At 40.0% G+C, this 21,761-nt stretch overlaps 1 protein-coding gene across 1 annotated transcript in view; it reads left to right on the forward strand.

Annotated features, from left to right (window-relative positions):
• The first annotated feature begins 288 nt into the window (after positions 1-288).
• Obi1 (ORC ubiquitin ligase 1) overlaps positions 289-21,761 on the forward strand; it is a 44,645-nt gene continuing 23,172 nt past the window's right edge. The window contains exons 1-5 of the mRNA XM_038310431.1: positions 289-411; positions 13,012-13,147; positions 14,251-14,342; positions 16,844-17,092; positions 20,707-20,795. Of these exons, the coding sequence (XP_038166359.1) occupies positions 340-411; positions 13,012-13,147; positions 14,251-14,342; positions 16,844-17,092; positions 20,707-20,795 (638 nt within the window). The 5' untranslated portion in view covers positions 289-339. The remainder of the gene's footprint in view (positions 412-13,011; positions 13,148-14,250; positions 14,343-16,843; positions 17,093-20,706; positions 20,796-21,761) is intronic.

The raw sequence follows: 21,761 nt of genomic DNA on the forward strand, positions 1-21,761 counted from the left end.
GCTTTCTCCTATTTCCTGCCCAAATTAATTAAACTTTCCTTTAAATTTTCAAGAGCCTCGAAACCTCTAGTAAACCGTCTTCTTTCCCATTCCCAGCAATTTTTTTAAAGCTCCTGACCCAGGCACCTATTTTTAATCTGTTCTTAATAATAGTCATTATTCAGTAAGGAAAGGAAAAAAAACGACGGGGTGACTGCGCGTCTCAGAAGCGCGTTTCCGTCCCCTTGCCTGGCTCGCTATGGCCCTGCCAGGCCGCCGTAGCCGGCCTCGCGCGTTCCCAGCGTGGCAAAGAGCTGCTGTCGGCGGGACTTCCGTGTTGGCGGGATTCTGAACGCTGCCATGGCTCAGACCGTGCAGAACGTTACATTGTCCCTCACTCTGCCCATCACGTGCCACATTTGCTTGGGGAAGGTAATGGGTACGGCTAAGGAGACGGGGTTGAGGACCCGATGGCCGCGGGAGGCGAGCGAGGCCCGGTGCTGGGCGGGGACGGGGACGGGGCGTGAGGCGCCGGGATGCGAGGGAAGGCTGACCTGCAAGCTGCTCGGCGGCGGGAGGCCGGTCCTGGGGGACGCGGGGGGGACGCGGATCGATGGGCTCCGCTGGCGCCTCTCGGAGCCCGGGGCTGGGCGGCCTGGGCGGCCTCCGCCGGCCTGCGAAGAGCGGGTTGGAGTCTCGGCGCCGCAGCCTCCATCCTCTGCAGCCGGTGCAGCGAGCCGCGCTCTGAACAGCAGGCTCGCCCGAGGGAGTCCCCGGTCTCCCGTCCGCCACCCAGTGTGATTGTTCTGGGAGCCACGGTCCATTTTTAAAGGCCTTCCTTTTCCTATCCTCTTCTGGAGGATGGCTTTTGCCAGGTGTTCAGATGGCTCCTGGCCCCCACTCCCTTCTGTGCTGTTGAGAATGAGAAGCGTGGTCCTAACTGCCGAGATTGGGATCAGTCACAAGAGGCAAGGGATGCCCGTGGGCTCGTGAAAGTACGAGGAGAAAGTAGGAGAAAGTAGTTTGGTATTAGAAACGGAGTTTTGAATGTTCTCCTGCCTTCGTATTTCCTTTCGTTTCCGTTTGTGTTTCCGATTCGGTTTTTTAAAAAAAAAAAAAAAAAAAAAAAAGCGTGCCTTTACCGCGTGGTTCAAGGACGGCAAAGAACAGGAACCCTCCTTTTCCACCCTGGACTGCTGCTTTTTTTTTTTTTTTTTTTTTTTTTTTTTTTTTGTAGGTAGTGTGTGCCCGAGAATGTGGGCTACAGTTTACAGCCTCTGGCTTAACAGGGAGAAAAGAAGTGAGTGCCAGCCAATAAGATGGCTTGCCTTTAGGTGTTGGAGGTTCAGCGTAGATTAGCCAATTCAATAAATAAAAGCAAGTTAGGATTGAAAGCAACTGCTGACCTAGACAGAGTCAGAGAAAACGGCCAGTAAAAAAGCACATGGACTGTGAGAAAGAATGGCTTGCTTGATCCCTTTGGCAAGCTGAAGGATGGATGGCTTGATCTGGCCAGCTGGTAAATCTGAACTATATTTCTTCATACCCATAGATTCCATCAGTGCCAGCTCTTGCTTCTTTCAAACATACATCTTTCTGTTTTCTTTTTTTACTTCTAGATTATCGTTTATTAACCTTGCTCCAAGGTGGAAGAGCTTTTTAATATTTGGACTGAGTACAACTCAGGTTTTGTCAGTTACAATCTATACTGTTGTTTCCTTACGTCTACTTCCACAGCTGAAAATGTATTTAATTTTATCAACCCCATTAACTTGTTGGAAGGATTTGTGTGGTCCTCAGTGGAGTGGAGATAGATTTTTGGTCCCCGGGAACATTTATGAATATGTAATTCCTTTTGATTGCTCCCAGGGGTAAGCCAATGGCATCTGATTGGTGGTTTCAAGAGCTGCTGCTAGCTAAATTTCTTATGATATACAACACAAAAATTCTTCAGTTTAGAAAAAGGTTGATGGTGCCCCAAATGAGAAGCCCCTACCTGAACCAATATATAATTCCTAATCAGTAAGCCCCGGATAGTAGGGCTGTTATTAATGGAGAACTTTAAACATGACTCCTCCCCAACACATTTGCTGTTTTAAGAAGAGGATTTAGGGGGCAGGGAGGGGACGAAATAAAAATTTAAAAAAAAGAGGATTTGAGGTCAGGTCGTGGTGATTCACGCCTTTAATCCCAGCACTTGGGAAGCAGAGGCAAGTTGATCTCTGTGAGTTTGAGGCCAGCCTGATCTACAAGAGCTAGTTCCAGGACAGGCTCCAAAGCTATACAGAGAAACTCTTTAAAAAAAAAACCAAAAACAAACAAAAAGGAAAAAGATTTGGTCATACGAGATATGAAATGATATAATAGAAACACAAGCTGAGTGTAATGGCACATGCTTTTAATCTGTAACTTGGAAGGCAGAGACAGGTGGATCCTGAATTGAATACCAGCCTGGTCTACAGTTCGAGGACAGCCAGGGCTACACAGAGAAACCCTGTATTTAAAAAAGAAAGAAAGAAAAAACACAGAAAGGACGGAGACGGATTATAGAGTTAATCTTTGCACCAAAGCCTGCCCCTTTCTGTCCACTAGTGTCCAGAGCACAGTATTGCCCTTTACTCTCTCCTCTTCCTATCCTTCCCCAACATTATCTTACGATGCTTCATCCTGCAGCATGCATGCTCTGAAGAGTTAAGGATTTCATGTGCCACTTAACCTTTACCATCATGACCTAGCCTTTTAGATTTTAAGGGCACTGTTTTATTGCTAGAGATCTCATATGAGAGGAAACTGATTGTGAAGACTAATGACCTGGGTGAATTATGAAATGGTTTCTATATCTTAAAACTTTAAACCTTTTCCTGTTTGGGTATTTTGTATAGTGGGATCTGGGTAGAGGATCATGGGTTGACAAAAACTGAAGGAGTATTAAATTCTTTGCATTTTACTACTCGAGTTCAGTCAAATAAAAACATTTACTTTTAAGTTAGTATTTATATTAGTTACTTCTTGTTGCTGTGATAAAAACACCAGGAACAAAAGTTACTACAGTATAGATCTCTCTCTTGGTGAACCACTTCCTGTATGCAGTTCTCCCTGGCAGATGTCGTATCTTGGGTTCTTCACCCACGATGGATTCTCGGGGCTTCTAGCCCTCTCAGCTTCCCTGCTGTGTGTTCCCTGGCCTCAGTGGCTCTCAGAAACTATAGAGGAAGAATCCACGACTCTCACTCTTAACATCATTTGTGCTTCCAAAGGCAGCGCCACTTAGAGGACACCACCAAGTTGAGCTGCCATTTTTGGATGGACCCTCACCTTCTTGATCACATTAGTAACAACTTTTTATGTTTTCCTATGAGCAAGCCACCCCTTAAGCTTTCTCCCTTTATGCTGGAAGCTTGGCCTCATGTAGTCCTGCCCTCAGAGCTCCGTCCTGTGGCTTAAGGCCTCTCTTTAGTGGCGATCTCTTCAACAGTTGCAGTCTCCTTTCAGCACAAGTCTTGACTGGAACTTTTCCTCTCATACTGTACTTTTGATTTATTATTATTTTTTTTTTTTGTAATCCTGCCTGACCAGTTTCCCCTCCTTCCTCTCTTCCCAGTCCCTATCCCCATCCACTCCTCCATTCGTATTCAGAAAAGGGCAGACCTTCCCTGGGTACCAACCGAGCACGGTATAACAAGCTGAGGTAAGACTAGGCACCTCTCCTTGTGTTAAGACTGGACAAGGCAACCCAAGTATGAGGAATAGGATCCCCAGCAAAAGAGTCAGAGACAGCCCCTGCTCCCACTGTTAGAAGTCCCACAAGAGAACAAAGCTTGTTCCTTTCATTGTAGAATTGTATGAGTTATTAGTAATAACCATACCACAGACTCAATGTTATGCTATCTTGAAATTTCCTCTCTCAAAAAAATTCCTTTTGAATTTAGCCTTGGGCAGGTTCTTAGGGCATGGGAGGAAGATAGCTATAGCTTTGCCGAAATATCACGGAAATGATCTTAGCCCAGCTACCAGTAGTGGGCTTGTTCTCCGAAGTCTCTCTCAGCCGCCATTGCCAGTCCACATCCTCTCATCACTGGTGTCTCCAGGTTCACATTGCTTACAGCAGTCCACTAGTTTAAAAGCCCAAGTTTCCGTCTTCTGTATTTTCTCCAAAAAAGAAAAAAGTCAGGTTCTTCACAGCAATACCCTGTGTCTCCTGGAACCAACTTTGTATCACTTTTTGCTGCTGTGCTAATGCACCATGAACAAAAATGACCTGTGCAAGAAAGAGTTTATTTGGACTTAATAGTTCCAGAGGGAGAGTCCATAGTGGCAGAAGTGGCATGGCAGCAGGTGGCCCGATTAGGATTCCGAGAGATCTCATACTCAACAACAAACAGGAAGCAAAGAGAGTGAACTGTAAGTGGGGCAAGACTATAAACTCTCAGAACCAGCCTCCAAAGATAGATTCCCTCTACCCCTTCAAAGTCCCATAACCTCCCTAAACACAAGTGCTAGTACCCAGGGACCAGGTGTCAAGTTACACAAACCTCAGGGGGCATTTCTCTGTCGGACCACCATGGCATCCCAAGTTTTATATGTGCGTGCGTGTGTGTGTGTGTGTGTGTGTGTGTGTGTGTGTGTGTGTGTGTAATTATATTTCTCCATTTTCCTGTTGACTCTTTTCTTCCCAAATAGCCCCTCCTGCTTTTGTGCCATGTTTTATATAATCTCGCTTCCCTATTAAGATCTTCCTCCCTCTTTTCTATTTTCATAACCTAGACTGACATAAATTTAAATCTGGATCTCACACATGAATGAACACATTTGATATTTGAGGTTTACTTCTTTCTCCTAGCATAGATGGAACTGGACAGTTTCATCCATTTTCTTACAAGACCTGACTTCATTTTTGTATATGTATCCTATTTATCCATTCATCTGTTGATGGGCATCTGAATTGGTTCCATATTTTAACTCTTATGATTATTGCAGCAATAAATATGGACATGCAAGTATCTGTGTAGCGTGTTGATTTAAAATCCTTCCATATGTATTCAGAAATGATATATCTGTATCACAACTAGTTCTAATATTAGTTTTTTGAGGAACCTACACAGGTACTTCTATAGTGTCTCTTTCAGTTTATGTTTGCACCAGCAGTATATAAGTGTGTAGGGTTATCACTAGCATTTGTTGCATTTGTTCTCTTAGTGAATGCCATTCTGATAATGATGGATTCTCTGGGCCATTTTGATTTTCATTTTCTTGTTGGCTGAGAACATAGAACACTTTCAAATATATATTGGCCATTTTTATTTTTTTATTTAAGAACTGTTGTGTCAGTTCATTAACCCATTCACTGATTGGATAACTTGGCTTTTGGTGTTAGGTTTTTCCAATTCTTTATGTATGTGGGATATTAATATCTATCCGATGTATAGCTGGCAAAGGTATTTTCCCCTTCTATACTGTCCCTTCACTTTGTTGTCTTTGCTGTTCAGAGGCTTCTCTTCTCTATTTGTCAAGATTTGGGGTTATTTCCTGTGCTATAGATTGTAGTAGGAGCTGCTTGTTTGTTTCCAGCTGCCCATAACCGAAATAATCACACAGAAACCATGTTATTTGCAATACCCTTTGACCAATCACTTAAGCGTATTTCTGGCTAACTCTTATCTTAAATTAACCCATCTCCATTAATCTGTGTATCGCCACAAGGCTGTGGCTTACTGGGTAAAGTTCCAGCGTCTGTGTCTGGCGGGGCTATATGACTTCTCCTTACTCCGCCCTCTTTCTCCCGGCATTCAGCCTAGCTTTCCCCACCTAGTTCTGTTCTGCCCTGCCATAGGCTCAGGCAGTTCTTTATTAACCAGTGATATTCACAGCATACAGTGGGGAATCCCACATCAATAGATCTTTTCAGAAAGTCTTCCTTTGTGCATTTATTTTAAATATATTTCTTATGTTTTCCTCTAGCATTTTCAAATTTTCAGGTCTCTGATCCACTTTGGATTGTTGCTGCATGCAAGAGTAGAGTTATGGCTCTAGTATTATTCATCTATGTGTGGATATCCAGTTTTCCCAGCACCAGTGTATGTTTTCTACACCATTGTTGAAATTAGGTGACTGATTAGGAGGTGTGGTCTTCTTACTGTGGGTGGGCTTTCAGAAGCCCCTGTCATGCTTCGTGCCATGTTGTTTCCAAACTGACCCTCTGGAACTGAAGAAGTCTCCGTTTAAATACCTGCTTTTAAAAGCTTCCTTGGTTGTGGTGTTTTATTTCAGCCATAGGATAGTAACTAAGTTGACAAAGATTTAAAAGCATATTTTTCTAAACATTAAAATTATGAGAGAATAATTATGAATAAGGTTATTTCACACATTAAAAAGAAAAATTAGGTGTCTATAGCTCTCTGGATCCTCTGTTTTTTATATATATATGTATGTATGTATGTATATATACATATATATATGTATATATATGTTATATCCATACACACACACAATATAGTTGGTGTTACTATGGCTCTGTGGTGTAATTGAAGTCAGATATTGTGATACTTCAGCCTTGTTCTTTCTATTTAGAGTTGCTTTAAGTGCTTAAGGTCTTTTGTACTTTCATGTGAATTTAGGGATTTAAGAGAATGATGTGGATATATGTGCAGGACTCTGCAAATGTGAGTGCTGGTGCCCACTGAGTCCAGAAGAGGATACTGAATCCCCTGGAGCTGGAGCTCCAGCTGCGAGCAACTTGATATGTGTGCTGGGAACTGAACTCTGACCTTTTGCAAGAATACTATGTTTGCTTAACTGCTGAACCATCTCTGTAGCCCCAGTTGTTAATTTTAGTTCTGTGAAGAATATTGATATTTTGATAGAGATTGCATTGACTCTTTAAATTTTTTTCAAAAATTACCATTTTCAATGTTTTGTCTGTCAGTGAACATAGGAGAACTATCCATCTTCTAGTGCCATCTAAAATTTATTTCATCAGTGTCTTTATTGTAATCTTTCACCTACGTAATTAGATTTACTCCTAGTATTTTATTTTTGAGGCTACTATGAATACAAGTTTTTTTTTTCCTGATTTCTTTCCTGGTAAAGGTCATTAGTGGTGTATAGGAGTGCTAATGATTGGCATATGTTGATTTCATGTCCTTCCACATGGAATACAGTGTTTATCCATATAAGAGTTGTCTAGTGGAACAGGAAGATCTTTTCAGTATAGGACCACATTACCTGCAAATAGGGCTGCCTTCAGCTTTTCTTCTCCTAGTTGGAACCCCTTTCATGTCTTTCTCACCATGGCACTCTAGCTGAGACTTTTAAGTAGTGTATTAAGAGCGGGAAGAGTGGGCACTTCTGTCTCAGTCATGATTTTGGAAGACATGTTTTCAGTTTTTTCTTGTGTAATACATGTTGCCTATAAATTTGTTGTATGTACTTATGATCTTGAAATATGTTCCTTTTATTCCTAGGTTGTTTGTGACTTTTATTGTGAAGGGATAGTGAACTTTATCAATTTTTTTTCCTGTCTGTTGATATGTTCATATGATTTATGTCCTTAACTCGATTTCTTATATTTACTGTATATATTGATCCATTTTTGCCTTGCTAGGCTAAAATCAACTTTATCATGATATATGATTTTAATGTGTTCTTTAAATTTTTTTCTAAGTTTTATGTGTATGAATGTTTTGCTTGTATATTCACTGTGTGTGTACTTTGTGCCTACAGAGGTCTGGTTCCCTAGAACTGGAGTTACAGACAGCGATAATGATCCATCATGTACAGCATTGGTTCTCAATCTTCCTAATGCTGAGGCCCTTTAATAGAATGCCTCATGTTGTGGTGACCCCCAACTAGAAAATTATTTCCTTGCTACTTCATAACAGCACTTTTTTTTACTGGTTGTAAATGGAGACTGCTTATTGGTTTCCCAGCCGCCCAGACCTGAATAATCACACAGAAACTATATTAATTACAATACTGTTTGATCTGCTAGCTTAGGCTTCTTATTAACTAACTCTTACATCTTAAATTAACCCTTTTTTATTAATCTGTGTATTGGCACGGGGTTGTGTCTTACTGGTAAGGATCTGGTGTCTGTCTCCTTCGGTAGCCACATGGCGTCTCTCTGACTCTGCCTACTCTCTCTGTGTAATCTCTTACAGCCTGACTATATTCTGCCCTGCCATAGGCCAAAGCAGCTTTATTTGTTAACCAATAAAAGCAACACATATACGGAAGGACCTCCCATGTCCACTTTTATGAATTGTAATGTAAATGTCTGAATGCAGGACATCTGTGTGTGACCCGGGTCTCCTGCAGGAGTTTCTGTGGTCCTGAGTAAGACTTACAAGAATTTTGGTGGAAAGTTTTCTGTTTGTGTTTGTCGGTGAAATTGTCCTGCACCCTTTCTTTACTTTTCTTTTCTTTTCTGTGTATTTATCTGGTTTGGTGAGTATCATTCCCTTCCTATCTTGTGTAATTTGAGGAGTTGCTGTATTACAGTTTAAGGATTATTGTTGATTTACAGTTTGCAGAGTATTGCCATTGTACAGTTTGAGGAGTATTATTTGTTATCTCTTTCTCAAACATTTGGCAGAACGTGTCAGTGAATCCATCGCTTCTGGGTCTTTCATAAAGTGAAAAGCTTTTGATTACTCCTTCAGTCTCATTACTTGATATGGATCTGCTTAAGTTGTTTATATCATCTTGATTCCATAAAATTAATGCCATTATACATCTCTTTAATAATACAGATTATGCAAGTAGATAAAAGTTTCAAAGTAGTTCTCAGTGAACCTCTGGATTTCATTGTAATCTGTTGTAATGTTTTCTATTCAGCTCTAATTTCATTACGTTGGGTCGTTGTCAGTTGCACACTCCTCGGAGGACACCGTTTTGTTTGTTCCGTGTGTTGTCCTGTCGTTTCCATTTCATCACTGGTCTGCTCTAATCTTTATTATTTCTAACTACCTTGTCTGGTTCTGATTTTACAACCTCAGTGTGCATCAGTATGCTATTTATGTAAGATATCTTTTTCTAATATAGTATATTTTTCTCCTATATACTATATAGTATTTAGACAGATGTAAACTATGGTTCTAGGAGTGACTTAATTGTGTCACAAAGTTCTAGGAAGTTATATTTTTAACTTTCATTTCCTCTAGGATTTTTTTAATAGTTTCTTTGATTTTCAACAACCCACTGGTCATCAAGAATGTATTGTTCAATCTTCAAGTGTTTGTGTAGTTTCTGTCGCTTCTCTTATCTTCATTTTAGCTTACTGTTGCCTGACAATATCTACAAGATTATTTCTGTTCTTTCATGTTTAAGGTTTGTGCTGTGACCTAGAATGTCGTTATTTTAGGGGTGGTTACACAAACTGTGGAGAAGATGTGTATACTGTTTCTATTAGATAGAATATTCTCTAGATATTTGTTAATTCTATTTGATTGATGATATAATTTAACTCTGAAGTATCTTTAATTTAGTACACATATTTAAAATTGTTACTTCTTCTTGACCAATTATTCCCTTTTGTTGTATAGCAGTTTCTTCCAATGAGAATAATTTTGGAGTTTAATACCTCTGAACTTGGATCCACCTGTTTGCCTTTCACTTCTGTAGATTCAGAAAGCTTTGATGTTCCAGCCCAAAACTCCAGACATCCACATCCTTCCAGCAGGAAGCTCAGTATTTAGGGGACTTGGAAAGTACAAATCCTTTGCCTATAGAGTATCATGGTTGCTCCCTTACTTCCCTCAGATTGAACATTGCCCACCCCAGAGAAGGGCATAAATCTGAGGAAATGGGAGGACCTGCCCAGCTGATGGACTGTGAAACTAAGTGGATCTGCCAGCCACACGTAGCTTCACAGGGATGCTGGCAGTCTCTTCCTTCCAGGGGCTCTAGCTTACCTTTTAGATAAGATTTCTGCTTCCTCTCCCCTTGCTGCAGATCCCCATGGGGGAAGCTGTATTAAATTGGTCTTACTTCTTTTCTGTGCATTGCTCATTCGTTTCGTACAGTCTGCCGTTATACCACCACTTTTGTGCGCATTTGAAGCTCTTTTGTTCTTTTTGGAATAGAGTCTATTCTGGCAGTGATTCTCCTTCTTAGTGTCACAGTAGGCAGTTTCTAGTCCCACCATCTTAGCTGGAGAACCTTAAGGTAAAATTATATTGCCATCTAGAAATACTTATCTTGTAAGTAGCCTGCCCAGAAATGGGTTAGCCAACTTGTAGAAACCCAGCACGGTGACAGTAAGAGAAGGTTCCAACAGTACAGATAATTCCGCTGTGGGGCATTGTTGATGGCTCCAAGCAGCCAGGGCAACGTAGTCTGCCTGTAGCTGTTCTTTTTTATCATTTGGTACACTGAATGGTGAGGTAAAACTTTTTCCTTGTGTTTGACCATAAATCATTTTCTTCAGAAGACAATTTGTGCAACATTATCTCACTTTTGGATTTTCTGCATCAATATTTACTTTTATTAATCCTACATCTTCAAAGCAATGTGCCAAGTGCTGTAAGTCGATACAAAGAGCAGGGCACTTCTGTGTCCCCCACTGAGACTGAATCTGATCGGGAAAGTGGAATATAAGCAGTTTTCTGAGAAGGGCACAAAGCAGAACAGAGAGCTTTAGAGGGGAACAAAAGAGTGTGCTATTACTCTTTTGTGAGAAACCTTCCCACACTGTGAATTTCATCAGAAGCACGAGGTACAGAAGAATTAAGGCAAGACTGAAACCCAGCAAAACAAACATTAGATAGAGCGTGGTACTCCACACCTGGCATTCTGGACACAGTGGAATTTGATAACCCAAGGGACTGGGAAGCCTTTTCTAGTAGACTACTGGGGACAGTCCTCATGATCATGTAGCTGGAGCTGGCTCCACTCACGGTCTGTAGTTTCCCTACATGTTCTCCTTCCCATCTGGCATCTCTAACTTCTTTTTATGTGTTTGTTTCATGTGGAAGCTGGCTCCTCCCTCCTATGGAAGACAAAATCTTCCTGGTGCTTGAATCTTGTCCCCCTTTTGACTTCTTGGGAATTTGCTGTCTCTAGCTACCCTCTCCATCATTGTGACGTTGCTAATAATGGACTAATTTGGATGTCTTCTCCTTTAAATATGAAACTTGTCTGCATTTTCTGTCTTTATCGTTAATTGCCTGTCAACCTCCTTGTGTTTCTGTCCCCATCATTTGCTGAGAAACTTCAGTAGCAAACCATTTCATACAGTTAAATACCACAGCGTCATCTCTACCTCCTCAGTGACTCACTTACTTGGGGACTGTCTTCCTATTAAGAAGCGTCTTTGTTTTGATTTCTGTGATTACTACCATGCTTTCCTTCTTGACACCAGAGCTCCTATTCTCAGTTTCCTTTAGTAGACGCTGCTCTTGTACTTACCCTTTTCCTCTAGCCATTTTGCCTGCACAACGAATCTGCACCAGTCCTGTGGTTTTAGATGCTGTTATCTTTTATGCCAATGACTCTCAAAGCCTCTTATACCAGGATTACCCATTTAAAAGTGAGTTTGATGTAAGAAACTTCACATGACCAAAATATGACCTGTACTTTCAGTACATACAAAACTGTTCCTCCTGTTATTGACACTTTAGTAAAAAATATGCCAACTAGTGCATTTGATCAAAACCGTCTTCTACATTGGGGGATTGTTTTCTTTAACCTTTAGTGTATGACCAAAAACATAAAAAAATCTGATTGCTTTTAAATTGTTTTACTGGTTCCTTTTACATAGTTTCTTACAAAGTAGAGTGTCTTGATGCCCCATATATAATGTGTATGGTTCTGTCTTCAATATTTTCTTCCATAAATTTTAGAGGTATGCAGGCAGGGTGCTGAAGAATTAATTGAGAGCTACATGCTGATTTGTATGTGTGTGTGTAGCTGGGGGTGACTGGCCCTGTCTTGGGTTTTTGAAACCTCAGAGCCCAGTAACATATCTGCTCCAATAAGGCCACACCTCCTAATCCTTTCAAAGAGTTCCACTCTCTGGTAACTAAGCATTAAAATATATGAACCTATGGGAGTCATTTTTATTCGAACCACGACAGAGACCATTCTAAACTAGCTATTGGTCTAAAGAAGTAGCTTCCTTCATTACTGGAGTTGCTAATCTTGGATAGAAGGCACTTTTAGAACAACGGCAGGCAGTTTTAAGGGAAGGAGTGACTTCAGGGTGAATATGGCGCTGTGTTCTAGTATTTGGAAGTCTGCCGTGCTTAAGAGTTTTTACTAACAGAAGGATAAAATTAAAACATTTATGAACGAACTATGACTTGGATTTCCAATCATGTGAAGAGGGGAGAAAAGAGGAAGGAAGGAGGGAGGGAAGGAAGGAAGGAAGGAAGGAAGGAAGGAAGGAAAGAAGAAAGGAAGGAAGAAAGGAAGGAATGGAGTTAAGTGGTGAGATAGGAAACAGGGGACTAGGGAGAGAGCCAGAGTTGGTCTTTTTATTGACCAGCTCCTGTGGGAACTAATCTGTTACCAAGACAACTCACCTGCTCCCAAACTTATAATCACCTCTCTTAAAGGTGTTTATATTGGAGAATGAAGTCATGACAAACCACATCGTTATCAAAGCAGATCTTTTTGTAATGTTTAGTAGGTGGTTGTTGATACTTGATGTTGTAGTGGAATGCGCTGAAAAATTCAAGCGTCAGATTGATGGTCCCGCTATCCTATGATTCTAATAGAAAATAGGCTGAGGAATAAGGTCCCAGAGTTAATGAACAGAAAGCCTTTTCTTTTCTGACCGTGAATGTTCAATACATAATAAGCATCTCAGAGTGAAGTTGCATGGTCTCCATGAGCAGCGCTGTCAGCTAGCTTCTCTGTCTTATGAGAAACCGTGTGGTCAAAAGAAGCATGTTTTACCATCCTGTGTTCTCTCTATCCCCCCTGCTCCCCTGCTCAGCGTACTTGAAAGGAACAATCTGTTTGCTCTAAACATATCACATTGGGAATCCAGTTATAAAAGTTGCTCTGTACTAAAAGTAATGTTTTTTTCCAAAGGTTCGTCAACCTGTTGTATGCACCAACAACCATGTGTTTTGTTCCATTTGCATTGACTTGTGGTTGAAGAATAACAGCCAATGTCCAGCTTGCAGAGTTCCTATCACTCCAGAAAATCCTTGCAAAGAGATTATTGGTGAGGGTTTATGTGCGTTATGTGCGTAAGATAGATTTAAGACAATTTATAAACAGTGTTTGTTTGGGGAATGGTGATATGAAATCTTCATTGCTACAGATCAACATCATATTGGGTTTATTGGTAATTTTATATAGTATATGTAGTACAAAGGACCCTCAAGCCAAATGCAGCTTACGTTAGAGACTGCATGTGGACAGAAATATTAATGATTTAAAGTTACAGGTGCTAAGAAGGGAAAATAAAGGGCTAGAGGGTGTTGGAAGGAAGGTGAGTAACTCTGAGAAAGTCTTGATGAGGTATGTGACCTTTAGGTTTTGAGCCTCAAATGTGCTTTAGGAATATTGGCTGAGTGGTGGTATGTAGCCTGTGTAGAGGTGAGACAAAATTTAGTCAGATTGGAGACTCTGGTCCTGTTGAGGATAATGTGAAGCTCATTTTAGTTTACTAAAGAAAAGGAAGAATTTTACTGCTAAAGTAAAAATAAAACACCAGTAGTCTCTCTGAATGTGTTACTTTCCTAGCTCCTGTTTGACACTCCTCTTGCCCCTCCTAATGTGGCACTAATTTTCTTTTTTTAACCTTAATTAGTTTCACATTATCTTTGACTGGACCAGAGTCTCCAATCTGCATATCTAAATTTTGTTCCTGGGAAGTTATATTGAAGTGCGATTAATAAAAACTTAGAGACAGATATTGGGGTTCGATCTGAAGACCAGAAAATCAAAGCAACCAGCCACTGTCTCTTACCTCGACCTCAGTCCAAAAATGGTGATCCTGCCTCCAGGAAACCTGAGAATGAGACTGAAGCTCAGGACTGTCTCCTCCAGTCTTATTTTCCTCTCTAGTTCTGGGATTAAGGGTATGCACCATTACCGCCTGGTTTCTATGGCAAGCTAGTGTGGCTACTGGGATTAAAGGTGTATGTCATTGCTGCCTGGTCTGTAAGGCTGGCCAGTGTGGCTGTTTTACTTTGCTGACCATCAAGCAAGCTTTATTAAAAATAAAAATGAAATACCACTACATTATATAATGCAATATGAAAAAAAAATGGTTCATTTTCATTTTGCCCAAACCAAACAAAAATGTTTTTTTCCCTCCAGGAGGAACAGGTGAAAGTGAACCTATGCTGAGCCCTATGGTCAGGAAGCACCTTCGGAGAACGAGACTCGAGCTCCTCCACAAAGAGTATGAGGTACTTAGCACTGCTCTAATGCGACTCCAGCAGTGGACTTAGGGAAACCGGTCATAGCCCACATGGCTGAGACCTGCATCCTATGAAGCTTTGCTCTTTGTGTTTTCCCTCGGGTCTTTTTTGGTGTGTGTGTGCGGGGTGGGGGGGCTGTTTGTCTTCGGAGAGTCTTGTAACCCTCGAGATGACACACATTCACCTCCGTGCCTAGTCTGAAACCTTAAGTGCCAATCTAAACATGTGTGATAAGTTCTTCCTTTTCTGTTTTAAATAGAGAAATGCTTTTATTTAAGTAAAAGATGACTAAGATTTCATAGAATTGAAAGAAATGGAAAATTTTTCCTTTCTTTTCCTTCTTTAAAATTGTTTTTTAATTTGAGATTTTTATTTTATGTATATAAGTGTTTTGTTTGCATGTATTCCTATGCACCACTTGAGTGCCAGGTGTTTGAGGCCAGGAGAAGGGGTTGGATCACCTGGGACTGCCAGGTGTGTGCGGAGAATCAAGCCCAGGTCCTGGAGAAGAGCAGCAGTCCTGAGTCAGCTCTCTCTCCAGCCACTTCCTTTTCAGAGAGAGAGAGAGAGAGAGAGAGAGAGAGAGAGAGAGAGAGAGAGAGAGAGTCTGTGTTTGTGTGTGTGCACGCGTGTGTGTGTTTGCTAATTTGTACCTCTTCGGTTTATTTTATATTTGTTCCTTTAAAAAAAAAGAAGTGAGTGATTAAAGAAGCCCACTTAGGGAATGCAGTTAATTTGTTACTGTCTGTAGAATCACTGACAATTATAAACATGCTGAATTCTGGAACACAAGTAAACGTTATGTTTAAGTAAACTGATATGTTAGCATCAGTGTGAAGTGTTATTTCTAATCTTCATCTAAAGGTGAATGAGCAGACTGGTTTACCATGAAGGTGGAATTTTTACAAATGAATTCAATATACTTTTGATATTCATTAAAAGAGTAATGGAGATTTTATAATATACATATATGTATATGCATGTATATATTATATTTGATCTAGTTTTATATCCCCCCCCTTTTTTCTTAGCAGTTGAAGAAAGGCTTCTTGTGGGGGGGTAAGGAAAGACATGTGCAGTAGATACACAAAGACAAATCCTCTGCAAGCAGAGGGGGCATTGTGAAGCTGAAAAATTTAGTCTTTCTTGGGGACTGGGTATTTTTTTAAGACTCTGAAGGGTCTTTATCCCTAATTTAGGCTTGGTCAATTTGAAGGAAGACAGAATGGCTGATTGGCATGCAACAAATATTTATACTGCTGTGTAAATATAGTATGCTAGGAAGGTATCTTTAAATTAGACTCTGCACATGGAAACTATCTGAGCTGCCTCAAACATTTTAATACACTGGAGCATAAGTGATGGAATAAGTGTTCATTCCTACATTTTCCCCATTTGTGAATATTTAAATGCATGTTTGTTTACTCATTGTTGTATTTATTTAAAGATTGCAATTTCTTATGCTGGATATGGTGGCACATCCCTTTAATTTCCCGCTCTTGGGAGACAGAGGCAGGCAGATCTCTGCGATGTCGAGACCTGCCTAGTTAGTGTGCAGAGTGAGTTCAGGACAGCCAGGACTTAAAAGAGCGATGATTCTTAACCTTCCTAATGCTGTGACCTTCTCTTATAGTTCCTCATGTCTGGGGACCCAAACCATAAAATTATTTTCTTGCTACAGCATGACTGCAATTGGCTACTGTCCTGAATTGTTATGTAAATATCTTGCGTGCAGGATGTCTGGTATGTGACACCTATGAAAGGGTCGTTCGACCCAGGCTCAGATGTAAAGACCTTGTCTCAAAACACACAAACAAAAAGTGGGGTGCGGAAGGATGCAGCTTCTTTTAGAATACTGTTAAATGTATTATAATTTACTAGTAAATAGTACTGTGACAAATCTAAAAGGCACTCTTCCATAATTAATAAATGTCATAGATATTAATTAGAGAGGTCATTGACTTAAGTCTATTTTCTCTTGCTTTAAAATCAGAACACCTTAAACTGGCTTATGTTGAAGACCCACTGCTGGGATTGATCTGGGATGCAAAGTGGAAAGATTTCATTCCCACTTCACATATAGAAATAAAAATATAAACAAAGTTCTGGCTATTTTGAACAATAGCTTTTAAATTTCTCTCTGTCAAGCAATTAACATTCCTCAAATTTTCTGTCTGAATAGAAATCTACTTTGTTGTTGAAATTCATGTTTTTTCTTAATTTTTTGATGATACTTTAAACAAAATCAAAGAGTTGACATTTATAAATCCAGAGCTGTCTTTGAATTCAGCTGTAAGTAGCTGGTATCAATTTTTCTGAGAGACAAAAACTTTGAGAATTTAAGCTGTTTCCTTAAAATACTGTTCTGATATATAAAGGGTCCATGTATGTATGAATGTTTGAGTGTAATATTCAAGAACACATTGGCTCTGGCTTAGCATATACAAGCATTAGTTCATATCTGATCGTTGAATTCCGTACTCTTTCAGGATGAAATAGATTGTTTGCAGAAAGAAGTAGAAGAACTTAAAAGTAAAAATCTGAGCTTGGAGTCGCAGATCAAGACTATTCTGGACCCTTTAACCTTGATGCAGGGCAGCCAAAACGAAGACAAACATCCAGCAGCAGATAATCAAAGTAAAACTGACCCAGAAACGGTAGTGGAATGGAAGAAAAAACTCAGAACAGCTAATGAAATCTATGAAAAAGTAAAAGATGATGTGGATAAGCTAAAAGAGGTAAGTTGTAGTCGTGCGAAAATCTATGGTGGTTGTTTTTGAAGTTCTACAATATTTTACGTACTTTCACAAGTATAAATAGCCATATCCTTGACTCACCATAGCTCATGTGTGAGAGCAGGACTAAAGCCTGGATGAGATGTTCATGCAATAGGAAAACGTCGTCTCATTAGCTGTCTTTAGCTGCCAAGAAGTATCAGGTGGTTCCATTTGTGACTATAATTGGAGACGCTGTAGTGCTTGTCTATGCGCCTGCTTCTGGAAGAGCTGCATCAGTTGAAAGGATGCGTTTCTGTCCCCCTCTTTGTGGTTCGCCTTAAGTTTTTAAGCTTACAGCAGTGACTGCTTTGTGGGCATTGGCTTGTTTCAAACAAGCATATCCTATCTCCCAGCTTAGCAAAGAAACATTTATTGGCTTGTTTTTTGAGGCAAGATCTCACTAAATAGTCAAAGATTGCCTGAACTTGCTATGTAGCCCAGGCTGGCCTCACATTAACCGCCCTCCTGCTTCAGACTCCTAGTGTTAGGATTGCTAGTGTGTCTCACTGTACCCAGCTGAACAAAAGATGTTAACCAGGTCTTTCTTAGCACTACCATTTTCTGATGTTGAAAGCTGAGCGTAAGTACATTCTGAAATTAGTTTACTGACTAACTCCAGAGAAAGCCGTGAGCTCCTGCTTTAGACCACTTCCGCAGGAGAGTAATGGGGCTGATTCATTTTCCTAGTTGTCTGTCCATCCAGCAAGATATAGAGGACATTAGTTGAGGGTGGGGAAGCAAACTTGGGATTTTTTTAAGTCTAGGAAAGAGATAAAGATGCATGCCATTAACACTAGCACAGTGACAGGTATTCTATTGCTTTCTGGAACAGAGAGCAGCCTTTAGCTTGACTTCAGGATTATCTGCCCTGCAGTACAGTAGTGGTAAATGGTGTGATTTTATAGCACTCGTTTTTACAACTGCCCTTTTAACCTATCTGCGTTCCGTTAAAATGCTGTTCTTGTTCTGAATTACTGCGTCCTGAGCCACGAAATCGTTAATGGACTCTGTATGGTATTTTATAGAAGAACCACTGCATGTTAGCTCTCATATCTTCAGCGAGGTTAAGTAGTAGAAAAACATTTTCAAATTAGTGTAAACCATTCTCCATATACAAAACGAATGTTGTGCGATTCATAAAAGGCCAGTGTGGAAGGAGTATGGAGACTGCTTTCAGAAAGAAGAGCTGCGTCCATACCTCCCTGCGTCTTGATGAGGGAAGTGTGTGCTGTGCACTGCAGCCAGCCTTAGTGTATAAACATGTTACTTTAGTAACACATGTTATCAGAATTAGTAAATGAACACGTAATCAGAATTACTGTGTTATCAGAATTATTTGGGATATTCACTAAGCCTATTTGGGGGTACCCAGTGATAATATTAGGTAATAAATTACAAATGAGTAAGAAACATGGACTACAGAGACAAAATGCAAATATGAAGTACAAATAATAATCTCAGTCAGATGCTGAAAAAAATGATTCGAGAGTATGACCTGGTGTGAGCAAATGGTCGCCTGATGCTGCCTGGATTCCGTGGGTTTGGAAACATGAGACCTTGTCACTCCCAGTCAGAGTTGAGAGTGCATAATAATCAAAGCCTTTGATATCCCCAGGTACTGTAAGTGGGCAGAACTCTACTGTTTATAACCTTTAGGTCCTTTAAATAGTTAGGAGCTATCCGGCCTATAACGAGAAGCATTAAAAAGCCACAGGGCTGGTGAGGGATCTTGAAACATACTATGATCCCAGTATTAGGGGGTGGGGTAGGAAAGGAAGTCAGCTGAGTTCTAATTTAAGCTTCTTGTCATCATCAAAAAATATTCACTAAGTGCCTCCCTTTACGGTGCTATGCTTGAAAGCTTAATTCATTGTTGGTGTATGAGGAAGTAAATGGCTTTCCTGTATCTTCAGAGGGTAATAATGGTGGTGTCTATCAGTCACTTAAAGAATTAACCCTTCACCATCCTGGTTTGTGTGCCTCCCTGAAGAAGGTGAGCAAGTGCTCAGAGCCTAAAATAAACTTGGTAACATTTGAGTAGGGGTATAGGCTTCAAGTGAGTATTCTCCACCTCCCTTGCTTGTTACCATTGAGATACAATTGTATTAAAGTAGGTAAGTAATACATTCTGGAAGTTAGTCAGAAACTCTGGCCAATGTTTTTATTATAGGTTTTCAAAATTCTTAGGTTTCTCTTTCTTTTTCCCTGACAGTAAATATGAACATAAATGTTCTAGCCATGGCATTTTCTTGGCTGGCTGGGTTAGTAAGTTTGGTGACTAACCTATAGAATTTAATCTTCTCAGTGGCACACAAATGCAGTAACAAAAATTTAAATAAAGTGGCTTTTAAGAAAATTCTAAAGTCTAAGAGTGTAGTTTGTTTGTTTGTTTGGTTTAGTCTTTTGTCTCTTTTGGTCTTCGGCCTTTTCCCAGGAGCCCGCCACCTAGCTTTCAAATAAATCACACGTGGAGGCTTATTCTTAGTTATAAATGCAGGGCCTTACCTTGGCTTGTTTCTAGCCAGCTTTTCTTATCTTAAATTATCCCATATGTGGCTGGGTGCCTGGCCCCTGGTGTCCTCCTCTCCTATTCCTCCTTCTATTTATTCTCTCTGCCTACAGCCCCACCTATTCTTGCTCCTGCCCCACTAATTGGCCATTCAGCTCTTTTATTAGACCATCAGGTGTCTTAGACAGGCAAAGAATCACAGCTTCACAGAGTTAAACAAATGCAACATGAAAGAATGCATTGTATCTTTGCATCATTAAACAAATATTCCACAGCATAAACAAATGTAACACATCTTAAAATAATACTCTACAACATAAGAGCATGAATTTTTATTTTATTTTATCTTTTTTAAGCTATTGTGATACTGAGCTTCTGGCTTCCCTCTTTTCCTTTGTGTCAGCCTATGCATCCCAGATGAGCTACTGTATGATTTCCGTAAGTTTTAGGTATTAAACAAACAAAGGAAAAAAAAGTCATTCTTAAAGGATTTGTTTTCTTCCATGTGTATGTCAAGGTACAATTGGTGGAATTTACTAGGAAATATTGCACAAATTTTAAGGATATCAGAAGTTGAAAGACAGAATAAGAAAGACCTGTTAAAGAAGGAAATTCAGTAGATTACGTGGGTTAGATTTATCACTAGAGAAGTGTTAAATAGTAACAAAGAAACTAGTCTCATGGTTTAAGAATTAACCCTTTAGCATTAGTTTGTAAATATTTGTGTATGATGTAATCTTGTCTTGTTTAGAGCATTCAATTATGGTAAAATTTAAAAAAGAAACATATTTACCATCAGCGTGGTCCCTTAATAGCTTTGAGCTAGCTGACACAACTTCATTTCCCTGAGTATAGGATTTAGAAAGTGCTCTGGAATGTAGATTTTAAATACCTAGTTGTATTCGCAGTTTCAAGTTATTCCCACTGGTGATTTTACGTTTCTGAGGACTGTGTCTAGTATTCAGTTTGCTGATATTGCTGTAAGAATACAGATGGCTCATGTCATCATTTTTATAAGGTACTTTTGTGTTAGCTTATGTTTAATTATTTTTAACTCTTATTTCAGGCAAATAAAAAATTGAAGTTGGAAAATGGTGGCCTGCTGAGGGAGAATTTACGGCTGAAGGCTGAAGTTGACAACAGATCTCCCCAAAAGTAGGTATCTTACAGAGCAAAGTCTCTGCTTGTCAGTGCTTTTAGCTGACTCTGTAATGGCTTGTGCTTTCTGTTTGACTCATCATTTAGAAAAGTTGAATGTTTTGAGTGTCAAGTTGAAGTCTTAGCTTTAGTTGAGGCTAATTGAGAGGAAAGGATTTCATTCTAAACTCCTTTCCTTTTTTGATGTATAAGAATATTGTTTTATGTTCCCTAAGGCAAATGAAGCTTTACTTGGTCTTACATCTATTTAATAGTACTAATGAATATTAATCTTAAAACAGTCCCCTTTAGCTATTTTCTGAATATATAATCTTGATAACAGTTGAATGTCCATGTAAGGCACTCTCTCCCTGAATCAGTAAGCTGTGCCTTAGATGAGTGAGAGGTGGAGGCGCAGGGGATTAACTCCCTTGTTATCTAAATCTGCTCAGTAGGAAGAGGTAGCAGTAGCCTTTGAACTCAGGTGTACCACCTCAGATTCTGAGCACTTCTCAGTTGCAGGAAATAAAGTGGGGTGTTCTCTACTAAATCTTGAACTACAAATTTGAAACTGTAATGAAGCGAATTGACTCCTCCTTTTATGATGGTGGAGACTTCACCCTGTTAGAAGTTCTAAGTTTTGACCTGCTTAGCATTTTGATTTGTCTATCTAAAGTGGTGAGGAAGATCTAGGAGTTAAGGGGGGAAGATGGAAAAGAGATGAGAGAACTTTTGGAGTCCTTCCTGACCCACCCATCCACACGAGGAAACAGGCAAATGAGAAGGCAGTATGGATGCCAAGGTATGCAGTCTCTTTGCAGGATGTATGTCAGAATGCCACCATTTCTTTGCTTTGTAAGAACACAAAAGTAAATGATGGACACATATCCTACCAGAGAAGAAATAGCTCTTGTTGAATGCAATACGGTTTAGGAAATGGTGGAAGTAAATCCTGATTACACAACCAGTGCTGACAAAGGTAGA

Source organism: Arvicola amphibius, chromosome 13 (genome assembly GCF_903992535.2).
Source record: "Arvicola amphibius chromosome 13, mArvAmp1.2, whole genome shotgun sequence".
NCBI classification, from domain to species: Eukaryota; Metazoa; Chordata; class Mammalia; order Rodentia; family Cricetidae; genus Arvicola; species Arvicola amphibius.